Here is a 19,726-nt window from a genome sequence, read left to right on the forward strand (position 1 = left end):
GTATTCAGTCCTGACCTAATGACCAAACATTAAGTGAGGATGTCTGTGCTGCTGTGGCTGTCCTCTGTCAGATAAGGCACAAAACCAAGCTCTTCCCCACTTGAGTCATTGAAGACTCCCTGGTACTTTTAATAGTAGTAAAGGAGTTCTGGCCAACTTCCAGTTCAGGTGATTACATTCTGCCTCCCTAAATTACATCAGTAGATTCCGTTAGTTCTAGTGATGGTTCTTCACTTCCTTTCCTAAATTGTTTTGTAGTGCGGCTGTGCGCTGTTAAAAAATTTACTCAGTTTCGTTCTAGAGCGGTAAATGAAATGGATATCTAATTATCCCCAAAAGGAACACACAGACTTTTATAAAATGTGCTAAAATGAATGTAAATTCATCAAGATGAGTGGATGAATCTCTTGCCTCATGCTTCTCAGATGCTTGGGAAATTGCATCCCTGCTTTCATCCAGTCCGTGTGTGCGCGCGGAGGGATGGTATCCCAATTTGTCCATGGTTTGTGGTAATACAAACAAAAAGAGAGTGAGAGAGAGAGAACTGTCTACAGAACAGCCTACCAAGAAGGAGAAGCATTGCAGGGTAAATTTAGCCTTCTATTTCAGTAACACTTGAAAACACCTTCAGTGCAGCGCTGTCAGGGTGAAAAAACAAAAATCAATATGAAATGATGATTTTGATTGGACCCATTTTCAAAGCTGTCAGGAGTTGCAAGTGAAGTGCAGTAACCAGCAAGGAAAAACACTTTTATTCAGCCTCTTAAAGGGTCCCACTTTCTGCAAGATGCAACTGTTTTGCAAGATGGGAGTGGGGGGTGGAGAAAACGTTAATCTTTGAGTGAAAGGACTTTAAAAAAAAACCACTCCCCCTCTCCCCCAAATCATACTTTTCATTTTACTAAAAAAAAAAAAAGCTGCATCTCCCCAAAACCATGTTATTTTAAATGACATAGCACGTCAGTTGTTGACTGCCTGGCCCAGCTTGGAGGCAGTAGGCAATGCTGTGAGGAAAGCGTGGTATTATAGTTGTCTTATAGTGGTGTATCTTTCCCCCCACGCCCTCCCCCCAACTGCAAGGCTGCCTAGTGCTTTCAGACTTTGGCATTGCCAAGATTGCTTGGCTACAAGGTATAAACCTGTCCCATGGAGCAGGTAGTTTAGGAAGATTTCATTGTACAGTCAGAAGAGAAGCGTTGCCAAATAGATGAGCTCAGAACCCATGGGGTCAGCCCTGATTGGATTCCCCAGCTGGGTTACGTGTCTAGAAACTACAGGAGTACTTATCACGAGGGCAGGCTAGACATCCTAATTAGCCTTGAGTATTGAGCCAAATGGAAGCGTAGAGACTTTAACTGAGTAGCCCTAAGACAAGGGCCGATGTATTAACTTTAAAAGAACCCAGGCTCAGTTTATCCAGTTTGACAAACCATACAGTACATCTTTTTAAAATTACAGTGGTGTCAGAGACAGCAGCAACTGCCTCTTTTTGACACTTTCCTATTTTCCAATAGAGATGCAGACTTCAGTGCCCTTGTCACATTGGTTATCAAGTAGTTTTAAAGAATCAAATAAACCTAGTATTGGTTTCTCACTTGGCAACCTTGAGTTAAGTCTGAACATGTTATCTTCTGAAGAGCAAAATTGCCATAGTTTATCATTAAAATTATTCCTTACCCCCTTGTATATCAGTACAAGGCAGGCATGTTGAAGAAAAGAGGAGCAGAGGGAATCTCTATGTAGGTTGTTATTCATATAGAATGAGAGATAGTAGGTTTAGAGCAATGGGAATATGGATGTTCTTGATGCTCAAGTCAGTCCGGACAAAATGTTTTTCAGGTGAGAACTTGCATGCACCAAGACATGCAAAGTGCTACTTCTGGTTGAGTAGCATCTTCTTCCTACATGATGAGTAAAAGAAGCAATTAAGGGCTTCCACTTTTTTTTGTTAATCAACTCTGTATCCCAGAAGAAATCACTACTAATTTTAAACATTGGACTTGCCATCTAGTCAGTGCTCTTTCCGCAGGAACAGTCTAACTCTTATAATCTATGCATTACCTAGGACAGTGGTTCTCAACCTTTGCAGACTACTGTTCCCCTTTCAAGAGTCTGTCTTGTGTACCCCCAAGTTTCACCTCGCTTACAAAAGCAGACATAAGAATACAGAAGTGTCACAGCAGACTCTTACTGAAAAACTGCTGACTCTCATTTTTGCCATATAATTATAAAATGAATTGGAATATAAATATTGTGCTTACATTTCAGCGTATAGAGCAGTATAAACAAGTCATTGTCTGTATGAAATTTTAGTTTGTTTTGACTTTGGGGCTTTTAAGTAGCCTGTTGTAAAACTCGGCAAATATCTAGATGAGTTGACGTATCCCCTGGAAGACCTCTGCGTACCCCCAAGGGTACGTGTACCCCTGTTTCAGAACAACTGCCGTAGGAGATTGAATTGTAACACATTCTTGGCCACCTGTAATCCTTCAATTATTACTGAGCTGCACAACATGGCCTTTCGGAACTTGACACTGATAGTGGGCATGGACTCTGGATCTTCCTGCCTGGTGAAACACCGGCCCCTAGCACTTGAACAAAAGGAGAATCTCCCTTGTCAATTAGCAGTATAGGGCAAAAATGATGCAAAGGGAAGCAGTTTTGATTCCATCCAGCAGCAAGCAGTGGTACACACACGCATGATCAGGTCCCTCCCATAGTAGGACATATTGCTGTAATGGAGAGGAAGCATTACAGCTCAACGGGATAAATAAATTACCTAGGATCACCCTTTTTAAAATATATGTACTGCAGGGGACTAAGAGAAGGAAGAAAATTAATATAGCAACTAAATAAAATTATGTGCACTAAATGTGCAAGCTAATTACAAATCTTTATTGTCAGGGTTATAGTTTACTTAAAGAAACCACAACAGTCCCAGAAGAGATATACACTCCTACATGAAAGAGGAAGCAGGAAAGCTGAGGAAGAAGAAAGTGTGGTTTAATGGCAAGAATCTGGAGGTTATTTGAGTCCAACATATGTCTGTCAGAAAAGGAAAATCCAACCAAAGTGAAGCCCTAGAAAAGAGTAAAAGCTCTGGCTGGTAAAACGCAAAATGGAAATGATTGATTAAGGCTAAGGAAATTTTGAAGAGCAAGTGATCAAAGACACTTGCAGAACTGCTGATTATTTGTGTAAATCAGAAGCAGACAGAATCAGTTGGTCCACTGGGCTGTTGGGGAGCCATGAAGGAGGACACTTACATTTCAGAGAATTAAATGACTTTTTCTCTGTAGGACAAAAGAAGGCACGTTCTTCCCAAGCAGTCTGCTCAGGTGAGTAGTCCCAATGACACTGACTTTAAGGGTTTGCAAGGTTGGGTCTGTAAATGCTCCTCAAAATATTGGACCTAAGCAAATAGACTAATGTTTAGTGATTACCCATCTATATCCAGGTAAGCTGGCTAAAGCTCTCTGAACTCCTATCTTGTCCTTATCTCATATCTTAATGGGAGTTACGCCGGGGGACCAATTTGACCCACTAAAATACTGAATGTAAGCCCTATGAAGAAAAGCAATGAACAGAGACCAACTACTGAAATCTTTATTCTGACTGTTAGAATATTCTCTCCCCCCCCCCGATGTTTATTTAAACTAAATTTGATTGCATACTTGGTATGTGAGAGCTCTTTAGGTTTCATTCACTGCTGTGTTTTAAATAAGTGGAAAATAAAAGATTAAATGCTCATGTGAAATCAAGACACCAAGGTGCCCCATAATGACTGCAGAGATAATCGCCCCAAATTAACTAGACAATATCCACACAAACACTAAAACCTTTTAAATTATAGGGAGATGGGGGGGGGAGGGGGAGAGTAGTTTATTACACCTTTAGCATTAATGAATATTTCACTTATGGGTAACAGCATGGCAAGCATACTGGTCCTGTTAACATCTGTGAAATGATGAATATTGCTAACAGTGTCATTTTCTATTTAGAAAACAATGAGTAAAGGATTTCATTATAAAGGTTTAAAAATAGACACTGTATTTATGGTTCCAGGGACTTGATGCCTACGTCAATGTTCACAAACAAAGCCAAGCGAATATGTTTTCATGCAGCGAAGGAGGGGGGAGAGTCAGAACACTGAAGAACTTAACAGCTTTACGATAAATCTTCAGGAAATTCAAACAGCCATTAATGTTTGTAGACATTTTAAGTGATGATTTCATAATCGCTCCAATCTATCTGTGGCTTGCTATAGATGAGGGTCGTTTGGTTAATGTACGTTTCAGTCTTCATTGCCTTTTAACTAGTTTTTAATCAGTAATTATTACCGAGCTGGAATGGTATGCATACTCCTTTTTGCTCTCTCCCCGGAAGAGTGCCAGTCAATATGTCATGTCAATTAGTGTGCGATGCGTGGGCTGGCAGGAAGCGCTAGAACTGTTGCTGGCAAAGGGCAGCTGGATAACTAGCCTGTCTGATCAGCTTCACAAAAAATCTCCCCCCAACATCACCATTTGCAGTAATCAGGGTGTTTGGGGATACAGGGCCACCGTGACTCTAGATTACATAAAAAAAGGGAAATCTATGGAGATGGGTTTATTTGCAGCTAAGTGTTGTCAAATTCTGTTGAAGGCAGGGTGCAGACATAATGTTGCCCGCCGCTTTCTTGCTCTTATGGCTTGTTTTAGTAGAATGAGTGATGTTTAAAAATGTGTTAGCTAGTCACAGACCTCCCCCTCCCAAGGCATAACTAGTGGACAATTGTTTCTCACAGAAAAAATGGCATTTAGTCAGAGAAGGCATTAGTCAGAGAAGAGATTCAGTGGCATGTCAATGGTGGTGTACCTAATATGCCAAATGGAATTGCATCACAACTGACAACTGGTATTTCTGCAAGATCTAAACTTCTACATTCAGGTAACGTTAAAAATTCTGTTTTATCTTTTAACACCGACATCTGGTAACTCCCATTTTAATCGTACAGGTTGTATGTCTCCTTTGTAAATGGGTAGCATGCACTCTTGGCCTTTTATATTTAGGCCGGGGTGGGAGAGAGCTTATACCACAGTCCAAGTGGTCCTTCCTGGCTATTAGTTGCAATTATCCTTACCAAATTAGAGTATATTTTCTTAGTTTGATACTGTAATATAGTGGTTTTCAACCTGTGGTCTGCAGACTCCTGGGGGTCCACAGACTATAGCTAAGGGGTCTGCGAAAGGTTATCGTTCCCATAGAGCAGTGGTTTTCAACTTGTGGTCCGCAGACCCCTGGGAGTCTGCAGACTAAGATTTCCAAAGGGGTCTGCATCTCCATTCACAATTTTTAGGAGTCCGCAAATGAAAAAAGGTTGAAAACCGCGGCTGTAGTATGTTTAGATAGCCCATGGAGGGTGGGGACATCTGAAAATGTATAGGCAGGACACACAGAACTGATGGATGCCAGGGGGTAAAATTCACAGTGCCTGACTTGCAGAGATGCTAGGTAGCCGTAGTTCCCATCAACTTCAACTGGACTTTTGGAGGCTTAGTACCTCCTGAACATCAGGTCCTTAGTTTGTAAGCTCTGTGGGGCTGACACTGTTGTTTTGTTCTATGTCTGATTTTAGTGCCTAGCAGAATGAGGGGCTGGGCCATGACGGGACCTCCTAGCTGCTAGCACAATAATCATAATATATCTGATCCAGAACAGCATAGGCACTGCCTGTCTTGAGCAGTCTGCATTGTACAAAGCTCAACTAGAGATACAAAGAGAGTGGAGGAGAGATCTGAGAGAAGTCTGCTTTGTACCTTTGCTGGGCTGAGCGTGTATATGAGTGGTTAGTGGATGGTTGGATGGTATTTCTGTATAACTGTATCCATGCTGCAGGACACTTGTAATAAATTCTTATCTGTTCACCAGTGCATGGGCACTCTTGAATCACATCCTCTGTTATATTTGGAAGAACTTTAGTTATAAAATGTTTTAAAGGTGTTTGATCCTGTCAGCTCTTTAGCAATGGAGCCAGCGTCTATGTTACAATGGAAAGTTAACCTATGTGGTGGGCAACTTTTAACTATCTAAGCCCAGAAATGTTCTCATCCCTACCACTATGCTCATAACATTTGCAGGTGTGTTTTCAATAGAGACTTCAGCCGAGCATTCCCTGCTCCTGTAGATTCAGGTTAGAGGGAATGGAGTTTTTTGTAGAAGGGGGAAAGGGAGTTGGTGCATTTTGGCAGGTGTTCTGTTTGTACCAGTGTCTCCTGCTAATCCTGTAGCTGTTTCCTCCATCTGTGAAAAGGGGAAGGATGTTATGTGCCCTCTTAAGAATATTTTCAGACTTTCCCCCTCTGAAGTGCCCCAAAGGATGAGCGCAGAAAAGCCTAGAATGGTTCTCTTGTGTGATAACCCTACTGAGGAACTGCCCATTAATGAGAAACTGAGAATAGGGAATAAAGCACCCAGAGCCGCTTAGGTTTTAACAAAGAGAAAAGCAATTCCATTGCAACTTCTACAACGTTGATATTAGCAATCCCATGTGATTGTTTGGTTTTTATTATTATTATTTTGTTGAATGTAGTGCTTATGAAAGGCACCAGGGGGTCAAGGTTTTTGAAGGTGTTTTGAAGAGATTTCAATAGGAGTTATGTGCCTAGAGGGATTTTCAAAAGCACCTACATGCCTTTAAATGTCTGGCCCTGAGTTAACAACCCCAGAAGATAGGCCTGTGTTTATCCAGAGGGTAGGTACTGTCCAGGCAGTGGGAGTGCAAGCTTCAGCCCAGACCTGGAGAGAGAAGTTGGGCTTGTGGTTAAAGCACCAATCACAAGTCAGATGATTGGAGTTCATTTTCCAGCTCTTCCACACCCATCCTGTGTGACCATGGGTAAGACTGCTCTGTGCCTCTGTTTACCATCTGTAAAACTGAGACTGTGATTCCCTACCTCACAGGATAAGTTAGTATCTGTGAGATACTTTGATACTACAGTGACATGGGCCATATAAGTACCTAAATGCACACTTCTAGGGATGAGGAGATAGTTTTCCTATGGACCACTTTAATCCTGGCTTCTCTGTGGAGGATGCTAATGAGGGTTCCTGTTTGTGCCAATTGTGGATGTCTGACTATTAAGGTCTATACTACAGCGTTCTGCTGGCACGGCTAGGTTGGTCAGGGGTGTGAAGAGGTGTGAGCCCTGACTGACTTGGCTGTACCAGCTGAATCCCCTAGCGTAGATGCAGCTATACTGACCAAACTGGACTCTTACCAGTAGACTTTGTTTTGCTCCGGTGTGTGTGTGTGTGTGATCTTATTATACTAGTAAAAAGTGCAGCTTTGTTGGTAAGAGTGCTCTGTTTGTACAGTACACATGATTTTAGGCACTGAACTGAGATCACCAACTCATCTCAGACAGGCCAGCAAACACCAATTGCATATTAGAAGCTTCAATCCCACTGGTCCTGTATTGTCGTGTTGGTGAACCAGAGGTAGAAGGCTCCGGATCTCATTGCCATCCCCTTCAGCCCGCTCTCCATTTCCTGTAGGATTTTTCCGATGCTACAGTTATACCAGCACTGATTTTTAGAAAGCCAAATAGTGAAACAAAATCAGACTACACATAACCTACGTGTTCTTACTAGTTAGAAATGCTGTTAATGCCACGTTATGTGCAAGATTAGCTTGTACATCACGTATTTTTTCCCTTGTGCTTGGCCTTGCAGTGATATCCTGCTTGATTGTTTCTGGCTTTTGCTAACATAGAAATGTGTGTGTAAGAGAGAGCTGTTCAGTATGTAAGCTGGGAGTTGAAAAGCAAGGCACATAAATCAAGGTTCATATAAGACCCAAAATCTGACCTACCTTTTTTTCTATTTGCAAAGTCCATGTAACTTATAATGGGGCTGAGACCTCCAGGTGCTACCACATTACAAATAATTTAATAGTAATAATTCTCAGAGCCATAATAAGGGCTTCCAAGATGCAGATGTGGTGGTTAGGTACTAGACCTGTCCATGGGGATTGTTCAGCGTGTTGATCCCGGAATCTCTGTTTCTATTGCATTCATAGGTTAAAAAGAAAGAGAGCAGATGGAGTTGCATGGCTAAAGAAGGCAGAACTAGCTTGAGCAATGAAGACCGATTGTTGAACCTCCCTCCTCCCCCCACCTCATTTTGTCCCTTCCACCCAAAAAAATCTCAAAACACACACACTTTTCGGGAGGTTCAAAAAATGTGACTGACTGTTTCCATTTTCCTGCCTGATTCTGGCTGGGATTAGAAGTAGCAATAGATATTTCTAACCTGGCTGGGAGTAGAAAGCCTGTTGGGCTCAAGATTTGCAGCATAAATATTCTAGCCAAGTTTATGATTTGAATCTTTGCATGGTCCTGAATGACCTCCCAGCCCTGTTTTTCCTCCTGGGATGTGTCTCTTTTCTTTGGTATATTCTAGCTGTCATTTTATTTAATGAAAGGCCAGAGAAGTAGCTGGGTGCCCATTTTGTACAATGGTATTGCTGTTTATGGACTATGTTTGCATCTTGGGGCCCTCTTGGATTTTTGAGGGTGCAGTTCTGCTTTGATGGCCAACTTTTTCAGCTGATTTGGCTCCTCTTAGAATTGTCCGCTGGGCGCCTCCCTTCTCGGGTACATGAGCCCGTTATTGACGCCCACAATAGCGTTTGAATTATGAACAGGCAATGGAGAAAGCAGCAGCTGTGCACACCTCTTGAGTGTTTTATGTGGTGAGACACATGCACAATACAGATTAATCCCATGGAAGTGAGCTACAGGATTGGACGATGATCTGGCAGTCTGAAGCTGTGCATGGTGCGAAGGGCTAGTCGCTAGCACTAGGATGGAAGAGATGGATGAACTCCTCAGTACTAACATTAAATGTGGATTAAAAAAAATCAACTTTTTTTTAAAAAGAGAGCTAGCGAGAATCCTTATGGTGCTATTGCCACAATACACAAGAAACAAAATCTGTGAAAGATGACACAAACAGCTTTGGTACAGAAAAAGGATCTGTTTACAGCAACATGTCTGTCAGCACAAGAGGAAGCCCTCCTTCTGGCCTTTACAGATGGCTTTCCCAATACACAATAATAAATTTACAAGACAACAAAAAAACACACTGCTTTAAAATGTAAATAAGTGGCAGCTCTAATTATTTAAATTGACTAAAGGAGCAACTAGTTGTTTACAGAGATGCTAGGCAGGAATTCCTTCTAGGTCAAGGTTTTCATAAATAGACTACACCGGTTTCCATTAATATCACAAGTGCAGAGGGCTCTGTCTGTGTATCACTACAGCACCACCTCCTGATTATGCACATAAGTGGAGCACGTGTTTGCCCAAAGTTAGGTGTTTGGACAATTGGACAATTGCACATGCTCCGATAAGCTTAACATCGCATATTGTCATCTATTGAGCAAGACATTCATGTCACGCTCATTACTATGTTATCCAAGCAATGTTGCAACCTCACCCATTCAAAAATCATGGGTTTGGCTTAAAATACATGGACAATATATAAAAAAAGAAAAAGCTGGGTCCTTTTTCACTTCTGATTTTTGATGTTTTTAGTGTGCACTTTGGTCATGTTTCCAAGGTTTTGTTTGCAGGCATGAGGGCTAGAAATGTACTTTTTAAAAATTAAAACCGAAAATTCTAACACAATCCCATGAATCCAGGAGCTGGGGCTTTACGAAAAAACACAGATATTACAAGGCTCACAATTAAATTGTGTGGGGTGGCAATGCTGAGTGCCCTATAAATATTAAAAGTATTGCAAATACGGAAATCTGTGTGGGGTTCTGATCTATCTGTGCAAATACCCTGGTCCTTATTCACTCTCCTGCAACGTGGGAAGGCTCTCAGCAGCAGCAGTGGCACTTGAGCTGTCTGCAGACTTGGGGCCTTATCTAATGCTGAAATCAAAGAGGCCACTGTATTGGTTTCCTCTCAGTTCATATTCAGAAGGTAACCTTTGCAAGCAAAAGGGCTAGAACTGTAATTTAAAAAAAAAAAAAAAAAAAAAAAAAAAAAAAGCTGAGATTCTGTGGAAGTTGATGGCACTTGCCTGGGAAAGCTGCCAACTCCCCACGGGTGAGTGCGCAAGAGGATTTGTCAAGCCTGGCAAATAGCCTAATTATACAATTAACTGATAGGCAATTAACCAGGGTAAAAACGCAGGCAATCTGATGGGGTCAGATTAAGACTGTGAGATTTCTACTGGAGACGGGCAAAATGAAGGGTGGCTAGGATTGGCTTTGCAAAACACGAAAAACAAAATTTGGGATGGTCTGGAGCCAGGTCCCATTTTCTCTGAGTTAGAGATGGGCCCTACTTCAGAGATGGTATGGAACTAGTTATCTGAGTGTTCCAATATGGGGTCTCGGTTTGAGACTCCAGCACATCTCTAGAGTGGGCTAAAGTCCAGTTTGGACTTGCCGCTACTCTGAACCACCAAAATTTGTTGAGGGGTGTGTGGAGGTGGGGGTGTATTTGTGATAGATTGTCCTAGCTTAGTTCTATTTTTCATTCTTCTTTGCATAAGCAGATTGTGCAGTTAAACATTCCATTAGTGTATATCTTCTCCCTCCTACTCAACAGCCCAAACCCTAATGTCCTTTGCCCCCTACCCCACATCTGGCAGTAAAGCACTGGCCCCGTTAGAGTTAGTCTTAAACTACTCCGTGGCAGGTAAGTAATACGGTGTCTTATGCCACACTGTTAAAAACATATACATAGTTCTGTGATCTGTGCAGAAGATGGTAAACAAGGTGTTGGGGGGGAAAAAAACAAACTAAAAGCCCCTGCATATTTTTTGAGGTTGGAACTATATCTTCAAAAAAGATGTGTGTGCTGGTAAACTCTTTTTCAGTTAAAAAAAAAAAAAAACTTAACGAGGCCAGCCCTTTTCATGGGCATGCTCGGGTGACAGCAAGACAAAGCATCTGTGGGTTCACGGCAAAATAGCAGTGTCTGAGTGGCACAGCTGCTGTTACCATAAAAGAAAACAAACCCAGGGCCCTTTGTACAAAGGGCTTTTCTTTTTGTAAAGTCTCGAATAAGTGTTTCCCTTTCAAGGGAGCATAGACAAAATGGCTTCAAGAAGATTTTTTTTTCATAGACACTGAAAAGAAACTTTTATTTTTTTTTTTGTTCCCTCTGCAGACAAGAAATTAGCAAGAAGTAGATTCAAGTGTTGGACACCAGCCTTTATCCTGTTGGATCCTTATCTGCAGCTAATTACAGTTCACTGCACTAGAGGTAAATAGCAGAGAAATCACTTTTTTATGCTGATTTAAAAATGAGGTCAAATATTAGTGCCCTTTGCAGATGGCTAACTTATTACAAGCATCTCTCTATTTACAGGACTTGACATTACCTTGTGACCAAAAAGCACATACCATGTGCTCTTTAGATTTAGAGACTACTATATGTTCATATATGTTTGAACACAGAATTAATACCCTTGTATGTTATCACTACACTATTTGGCTGCTGAGATGAAAATCTATGATAATACATATCTAGGACCACTCATGGATGTTCATTGCAGTATGAATGGTAGGGTTTGGAGACATTATGGAGCCATGGGCAGCATGGGGAAGCTTGCTGCTGAACCTGTTCTGTCGAGAAATATAGGGCTTCAGTCTTCAGGGTTTCCAATGTCGCTTTCGCAACAGCCAAATTCCTGTAGCTGTAGAGGACACAATAAAGATCTTTATGACTCTGGCTGACAAGGTCTGTGGTCTAGAAGTAATGTTATGGATGCCAACTGCAGCGATGACTCCTCCTCTCACATTGGCCACTACAAAGCTGCCAGATGACTGACTCTGTCATTACTACACGTGGGCCAGAACCGTAGCACTTTGTCCAAAAGCCCCACTGACTCTGGGTCCAAATCTGAGCTTGGATTAGGCCAGTATCCAGGACCAGGTCATCTACAGCTCACACCAACGCCAATGGAATTAAAGCGAAGGCTGGCAAGGAGTGGGGGAAATGGTGAGAACTCTCCTCTTCATATTTCAGTGTAGGTCTGAAATCGGTACTCATCTAGTCTGGATTTTAACCAGTGACTTACAATGGAGGTGAAAGGTTTCATCTCCTATTGCCATTCACCTGAGTGATCTCCTGCGTCAACGTGTGCATGGTATAATGTAGATCACTGCTCTCTCAGATGTATTTTTGCCAAGAACTACCTGGTTTGTTGGTTGTATGTTTTCAATCCATTTTGTGGGTTATGTGTGTGTCTCCTCCTAGACCTGGTCTAAATGTAAAAAAGTTTTACTGGCATAACTATGTTGAGAAGGGGTGTACTTTTTTTTTTTTTTTTTTTTTTTTTTAAACTGGCATAGAATACGCTGGTAAAAGCCTTAGTGTAGACACAGTTATACTGGTATGAGACACTTTATACCAGTATAGTTTAATTTACTGAACAGAAATAAGCTATACTGGTATAAGCATTCTTTTTACTGTGTCTTGCCTGTGGAAGGGGGAGAGGGTTGCCCTTTTAAACTATGCTGGCAGGCTTAAAACAGCAAAACTTTTGAGTATAGACAAGGCCCGATGCAAATGGTGGCAGGAGTCAGGGGGAAATCTGTCTTCCTAGTCCCTTTTGGGTGATCATTTTATTCCTTGAAGCAGAGAGTTGAGAGTATCCCTTCATGCTGGTGCAGCTGCAGATTTAGTTGCTATACATACGAATATAAATGTCTGTTTGCCCCAATAATATCATGCCTCAATGAGTTCCACAGGTGAAATGCACTTGCTATTTAAACAATCATTGAAACACTATTTTAAAACAAAAGTATTCCGTTTTTATGCACTTTCAATTTGAAGGTGGCAGTTATTGGTAGGACCATTGAAGAAGGCTGGCACTTCATTTTCGTCAGGTTTGTGAGTCTGTTTGTTCAGAAAACTTTAAGTTGAAAGTTGATCTGAAAAATTAAATGCCCTTGGGGAAATAATTAGGCCAAATTACAGCTGCTAAACGAGCACAATGCGGAGGGTGGCACGTGTAATGCTTGCAGTTGCTCTGTCTGTGCACTGCAGAGTCTTCTGTAATCAATATGCTGTAGAACAAATGAGCTTTAAAAACTCTCTATTTTATTATTATTCTTAATAATAAGGAGGCCCTTGAAAATATCCATGAAAGGAGATGCTTAAGCTCATAATTAATAAACCCTGGCTGGGTTTCTGCTGCCAAATAGCAACCTTGAGAAGTCTGGGGGACATATCTTCATCCAGACAGCAGAGGGTGCTTGTGTGTGTTGCAGATGAATAAGGCAGTATAGTAAAAATATTTTTATACAGCTAATGCAATTTGAGATAACGTCTTTTGTTCTTTTAGCTTGGGAGTGTGGGAAAAGGCTGCCGAAAGTCATGCTTTAGAAAAAGTGAGGCAAGTGGCTAACCTTTCCTTACAGAGCTGGGCCCAGCAGAATTCAGCTCTGAAATACCACAATACAGGGGCAGTGCCTCTTTTCCTCTGCTTTGCTAGGTCTTTCTTTTCCCCCCTCCCTTTGTCCTGTGGGTTAGGAGAAGGAATTGCTATCTTATATCAGAACAACAGCCCTGTTAAGGCTGGTGGCCTATGCTGGAGCTTTCTGCTGAGAAAACTTGGAAATCAGATTTGGAGAAATGTCAGGTCAGCTTCACAGATAAATCCATTTGCTTAATGGATAATAATCTTGCACAAGAACAAAGAGTGGAACAGAATTTTAAAAAATCCCCCAAACCCATAAGGTTTTATACTTGACCACTGACCTTGCTATCAGGTTCAACAATAGTCTTTTGGTCTTGTGCCTTTACCTAGCTTACTTAATCATCTTTCAGAATCCATTGTTGCCTTGGCACATATGTTTTTGGGTTTTTCAAAGATAGGAATAAAATCACTTGATCTTCCAGATTTTAATGGGTTTTTCTGTACTCTAATTCCCACACTCAGTCTTTCAAAAACACAAATTTACCATAAGCCCTCATCATATAAACACTTTACGCTTGGTAATGGGGCCCTGTTCATTGCTTGGGATTGTTAACTCTGGAGATGATTGATTGATTGGCAGGTTAAATGTCAATATTATTAACCATTTGTTTCAGCAGCTCTCCAACTAATGTAAGGGACTCTTCACACAGAGAAGGCTTCAGGTTTTAAAGAGAAGAGCATATCTAACTATTTTCTAGTATGGGACTGACTTTTTGGTCCTCTGAGATAGGTAAGGGAGAGCGGCCACCTGTGGGTACTGGAGGATTTGAGAGGGGGGATGAAAGATCTTGGAGGTGAGGTAGGATTTAATAACAGTCAAGAAATGAGTGAAAGTTCACTTTACCCAACTCTATTCCATAGAGACACATAATTTGCTCTGAGTTCACGTGCCCCTCCAAAATCCCACAAATACTCCCACAGAATCAGAGCAAAAAAATCTATGGAATTTGGCAAAGTTTTCCACTGGTTATCAATGATCACTGGGAAGAATCTGTGCTGGGCCCCAGTGTGTGGCTCCAGCCCACCTGATCAGCTGACCTGATCAACTCTCCACTATCCTCTCCAAGTTCAATGTACAGTTCTTCTCTGATTATATGTTGCTAAGAGTAAGTGTAAGATGTGTGCGTGCCCATGTGCTCTCGATTGGAGATCTTAGCTAGCAGTGTCCGCAAGTCCAAACCTGCACACTACACCTCCTTGTGCTCCTATGCAAGGGCCAGAGGCAAGCGGAAACCTACCATTCCAGTTTATTCTCAGCCACCCTCAGGTTGAGACAGTTCAGTGGTATCCACTATGTTGGGAGTGATTGTTCTTTTAGTTTTACTACTTCTAGTTTGAATTTTGTTTTATTCCCTTTAAGCACACTTGTGCTTTCAGAGGAGCAGGGTTTCCCTCCTCAAACTTCTTTTTCATTGCTCTCAGCTGTTCTATCCCTAACTTTCCTCGTTGGGCTATGCCAAGGACTCCAGGCTTCAAGCCTCTCTGCTTTTCAACTCTCTCTGGGGGTGTTTCTTGAGGAGGAGAGTCTGTCCACAATCAACAGGTGCCCTCACCGCTCCTGAAATGCAGAAGCAGTAGCTTCAGGGCATGCTGAGGGTTAAGAGGCAGAGCTCTCGGGTGTGGGGAAGGGGGGGGGAGAAGTTATTTCCCAGCTGGACTCCATGTTCAGACCCACTACACCATGAAAAAGATACTGAAACACTGTGGCGTAGTTATAGAAGAGTTGCCTCTTTCAGCGCATTTGTGAAGAGGGCATAACGTAGCGGTCTCACCAGCATAGACTCCAGTTCTGCCTGCAGGGTGTTTCTCCTTAACCGTGATGCTCCAGATGTGCTGAAAGGGGTCCGAGATATGGAAGGGAACAAATGCAAGTTTCCACTTGTTAGTAAATGGTTCCCAGTGGCAAGTAGGCACAGATAGTTCTGTATTGACTACATAAAAAGGGGGTGGGTGGGAGTGTGCCAAGTGGGAAAAACCACAGGTGTTAGAGATGGCAGAATACCAGCAAGAACTCCAACGAAAATCTGGACCTGGGATCAGAATTTGTGCACAGGCACTTCCTCCACGTGCGCTGGAGATACCGGCGCAGAAAGCACAGAGACAGCCAAAGGTAATATATTCTTATTTATTATTTGTATTACTAGAGTACCTGGTAGTACGCCAGGACCCCACTGTGCTAGGCACTGTACAAATAGAGCTTACCACCGAAGTATAAGGCAAGAGGCCACAAATGATACAATGCAGACAGCCAGGGGAGTACTGGAAAGCAATGAGACAGTATTGGTCAGTGTGGTGGGCAGTGGTCTCTGCACACCAGCTGCTTAACTATTGTCAAGTTTTTGGTAAGCATTACAGCAAGGGAGAGTTTGAAGGAGGAGAACAAGGTAGCTTTGCAGATGTTTAAAGACCGTGCCTCCCATGGGTGTGGAGCAGTGTGGAAGAAAGCGTGGAAAGACTTGTGTGGAAATTTAACAAATGCATGATCATAGAAGATTAGGGTTGGAAGAGACCTCAGGAGGTCATCTAGTCCAATCCCCAGCTCAAAGCAGGACCAACCCCAACTATGGAGGGGCTGACTTCATGGCTAATCTGAAGTGGGAGTTGACATCTTGATAGTGAATGAGAGATAGCATGGGGATTGGCTGTGAAGGGCCCTGAAAGTGAAGACAAGTAGCTTATGTTTGATGTGATAGAGAAGGGGGAGGCAGTGGAGGGATGCAAAGAGGTCAGTGTTATGCTCAAAGATGGGCTAAGAAAATGTCAGTCCAGTAGCACAGGGACTTCCCAATCCTATAGCCACATGCTCCCTGTGGTGGTCTCCTTATCTTGGGGTCTCCCAAATTTCAAGACCATTCCTGCTTGAAATCCTTTCTGTCTAGACTCGAGGTATAGATGAGAGGTGTCCTTATTAGCCAGATCCTCTAAACCGCTGGAGCAGCTTTTTGGTTTAGTGAATAGTTAATTTGTACTGTCAGTACAATCCAGCCAGTGATTTCACTAGAGAAATTGCCTTTGCTGTAGGGAGTGCGCTATTGAAGCAAGAGATCAGCCCTAGAGGAACCACTGGTGTCCATGTTAGTCTGCCTTTAGATGAGTTTCTTCTCCACTGTAGTGCAGGATAGCACCATCAGAGCTAAGTTAGCTCTCTGAGGAGAGGGGTGTGCAGGAAAGACTATGGGTAAGAGGGAGAATAAGATTCTTTCTTCAGATTGTTCCTCTTAGTTGAATTCTTTCTTCTCCACTGAACTCCTGCATCTCCAAAGGTCCCACTGAATACAAAATAATGGTTAGACAAAATGATAAATTAGCTAGGGAGGAGAGGAAACCATGCTGGGTAAAATGAGAACCAGCCAGAATCTTCCCTCCAAACTAACCCCTTTACTGAGTTTTCGATTAAAAATTAGGTTATTTGTAGAACAAACCTCTACACATCTGGATTCTGGCTAAGATTGGTAGTGAAAGAAGCAAAATATCTTGGGAGAAACTGTTTGATGCCTCGGGCAGGTGTAATTTGAGGTGAAGGGGGATGAAACCAGGCTCTAACAGGTTGATTTTTAAAAACTGGCTGTTTGAAGCTGCTGGGCTGTTTAGAAGATTACAATAAGTCCCAGCACAATGGATTAGTGAGCAGGTGATGTGGTTATAGAATTTACATATCACATGCCTCTCTCATTAGAACATGGATATTATCTCCACAAACTGCATGTGTACAATACATAGATGTCTGGGGGTTGTCTATAGAAGACATGTATAATAAAGAAATATGTATGTATAAGCGTACACTCACTCTGATATAAACAATTCCCACACCTATCAGCAGAATGTAGCTCGATCCTTTTTTATACATATATCAAACCCAACTCCAGCACAGGTTGCACTGCAAAAAAAATCAAAGAGCTGTGACTGCCTTTTTAAACCCATTGTTACTTCTCAGCCATAAATGTTTATGACAGGAGGAAAAGGAAGTAAATCACATTTATATCACTTGTTTTCTTTATCAGGGAACTAATTTGACAGGAAGGGAAATTTTTGCTTATTTTACAACTCTGGCTTTGGCTGCGATTTGATTTCAGTAGCTGGGAGGCGAACACGAAATCTTATTTTTATTTCAGAGTCGGTATAAAAATTTACATTTTGACAGACGCCCAATAGCATTTTAGTGCCGCTCTAGCAAGCCTCCAGGCATTTCACAAAACACATAACCCAACATATAATACACTCATAATTCACTAATGTTTGCTGAATGACAGGGTTAAGTGGCTGCTATTCCCGGCCTCCCACCACACTAATGTACTCCAGACCGGGGCTCCTTTTCTTCTGGATTGAAGTCAAATTGTTTCCTGCAGTCTGGATATGGCAGCGTCTTCCACAAAGAATAAACAGTACTTCCTAAATTATTTTCATTTGTTTTTTCTAATCTAATTTTTCCCTTGGTGCTTCACTAATCATCAATGCCATTAAGGGGCTGATGTGTTGACTGCTTTCCAGAGACAAGTCTATCCTGCATCCAGCAGCGAGCTGACCTTCAGCATCAAAAACTCAGAGTTGAGATCATCTAGTTAGCAGACTGAATTCTGACTGCCTTCCAGGTGGCCCAACTGCTCTTATAATTCTCCACATCCTGCTGCCACTCATTACTGGAGTATTGGTACCTGCTCTGGGCAACAATACTGCCAAACTACCTGGAAGAAAAGGTATTGCTCTGCTCTCATTCCTCCTGTAAAAGGGGAGCTGTGAACTTCCCTTTGCAGTTCTGAAGGGTCTATTAAAGGGAAGAGAATCCTTCCTTTTTGTTTCTCATGCACTCTATCACAGCAAGGATTTTACAAAATACTGGATCTGAGCTGAAACTAGGACTTGGACTCTCATATACCAGTGCAGAGCTGGAGCAACTATTAGTCAATGGAATTACTTCAGTTTTATGTTAGTGTAACTAACTTCCAGTGCCTCCTGATCAGTGCTGGTGCTAGCCTGTTGGGGGCCCTAAGTAGGAATATTTTTGCCCCTCCTACACACACTAATAATTAAGAGGTGGCTCCCTTGAGCTGCTTGGGGCTATAGCAAAGCGCAAGCTCACCCCTGCAGTGCCTCCTGCTGGTCGTCCTCAGGAATTAGCTCTTCGACCCAGGAGTGCCCTCTGCAGGCCGGTGATCCATGGGCCGTTGGCCCCCATGTCCCTCCCAGGACCCCAGTGCCCTTATCTCAGGGTTCTGCCTCCTGCAGTCTTACTAGGTTTCCCCACTCCAGGGGAAACCCCACTCCCTATCCCCATGTTGCCTCAGTCTACTGCCAGTCTCTGTTTAAGCCCCATGCCCTGGGGCGGACTGTAGTCTATCAGCCAATCATCACAGGCAACAAGGGGTTTGGACTGGCTGCCTTTACCCACCCTGCGGCTGCCCTACTGCAAGTCCAATACCTAGGAGGCAGAGAATAGGCCTCCCTCTAGGTCCCCTGGGTGAGTTCCCTAGCAGCCAGGCCTGTCTCCCTCTGGCTTCCCTGACCACTTTATAAGGCCCAGTTCCTTAGTTTGGGGTGTGGCCCCAGGTGCAGCCACTTCCCCCAATCAGCCAGGGTTTTACCTTGCCCAGCCCCAGCCCCCTGCAGGGCTTTTTCAACTGCTACAGGGGCCCTAAGCAATTGCTTAGTCTGCTTATGCCTAACGCCAGCTCTGCCTCTGATATTGTGGTGATGAGGGACATATAACAACCTATACTGAATTACATATACGAAATGATATTAAAAAACATTATTTAAAAAAAAAATCAAGCAATCGAAAGTTAAGAAATGCTAGGGTTACCATATTTTGTGCCTCCAAATGGAGGACACTCCCCGGAGCCCCGCCCCAACTCCGCCCCCTCCCAGAGTCTCCGCCCCCTCCCCTGCTTCCCGCGAACATTTGAGTTGCGGGAAGCCTGTAGCAGGTAAGGGGCAGTGTGGGGGGAGGAGGCGCGGCCCAGGCTGGCCCCCGGCGGCCCGGCGCGACCCCGGCCCGGCACCAAGCCCCCAGCCCCGCACCACCGACCCCAGACAAAGAGGCCCTGGCCGAGCCCTCCCGATTTTCCTGGACATGCCCGGCTTTTGGGGATTTCCCCCCGGACGGGGGGATTTGAGCCCCCCCCAAAAGCTGGACATGTCCGGGAAAATCCGGACGTATGGTAACCCTAAGAAATGCTAGAATTCAGGCTGCCTCTGCAAGCTTAATTCAACCCCCTTGTCCACATACTTTACAGGCTTTAAT

The 19,726-nt window shown here is 43.0% G+C and overlaps 1 protein-coding gene and 1 long non-coding RNA gene across 9 annotated transcripts in view; one reads left to right on the forward strand and one right to left on the reverse strand.

Annotated features, from left to right (window-relative positions):
- The window catches only part of CCDC182 (coiled-coil domain containing 182), a 129,969-nt gene that overhangs the window by 87,856 nt on the left and 22,387 nt on the right, over nucleotides 1-19,726 (forward strand). For 5 of the 8 annotated variants that reach the window (XR_004643424.1, XR_004643429.1, XR_004643425.1 and 2 more), the window contains one exon: nucleotides 11,172-11,267. Coding sequence is in view for 1 of the 8 variants with exons in the window: in XM_034752642.1 (XP_034608533.1) it covers nucleotides 11,172-11,267 (96 nt within the window). In the remaining 7 variants the exon portion in view is untranslated. Of the gene's footprint in view, nucleotides 1-3,299; nucleotides 3,339-4,475; nucleotides 4,930-11,171; nucleotides 11,268-11,372; nucleotides 12,006-19,726 lie in introns of those variants that run through there. The other 3 variants (XR_004643430.1, XR_004643426.1, XR_004643427.1) reach the window with 3 other exon arrangements.
- LOC117867520 lies at nucleotides 15,637-18,827 on the reverse strand. Its single transcript, XR_004643432.1, has 3 exons — nucleotides 18,566-18,827; nucleotides 17,276-17,365; nucleotides 15,637-16,757 (listed from the first exon to the last, which is right to left on the reverse strand). It is a non-coding gene; the product is annotated as an uncharacterized LOC117867520 (long non-coding RNA).

The sequence above is a fragment of the Trachemys scripta genome, chromosome 18 (assembly GCF_013100865.1).
Source record: "Trachemys scripta elegans isolate TJP31775 chromosome 18, CAS_Tse_1.0, whole genome shotgun sequence".
Taxonomy (NCBI): Eukaryota; Metazoa; Chordata; order Testudines; family Emydidae; genus Trachemys; species Trachemys scripta.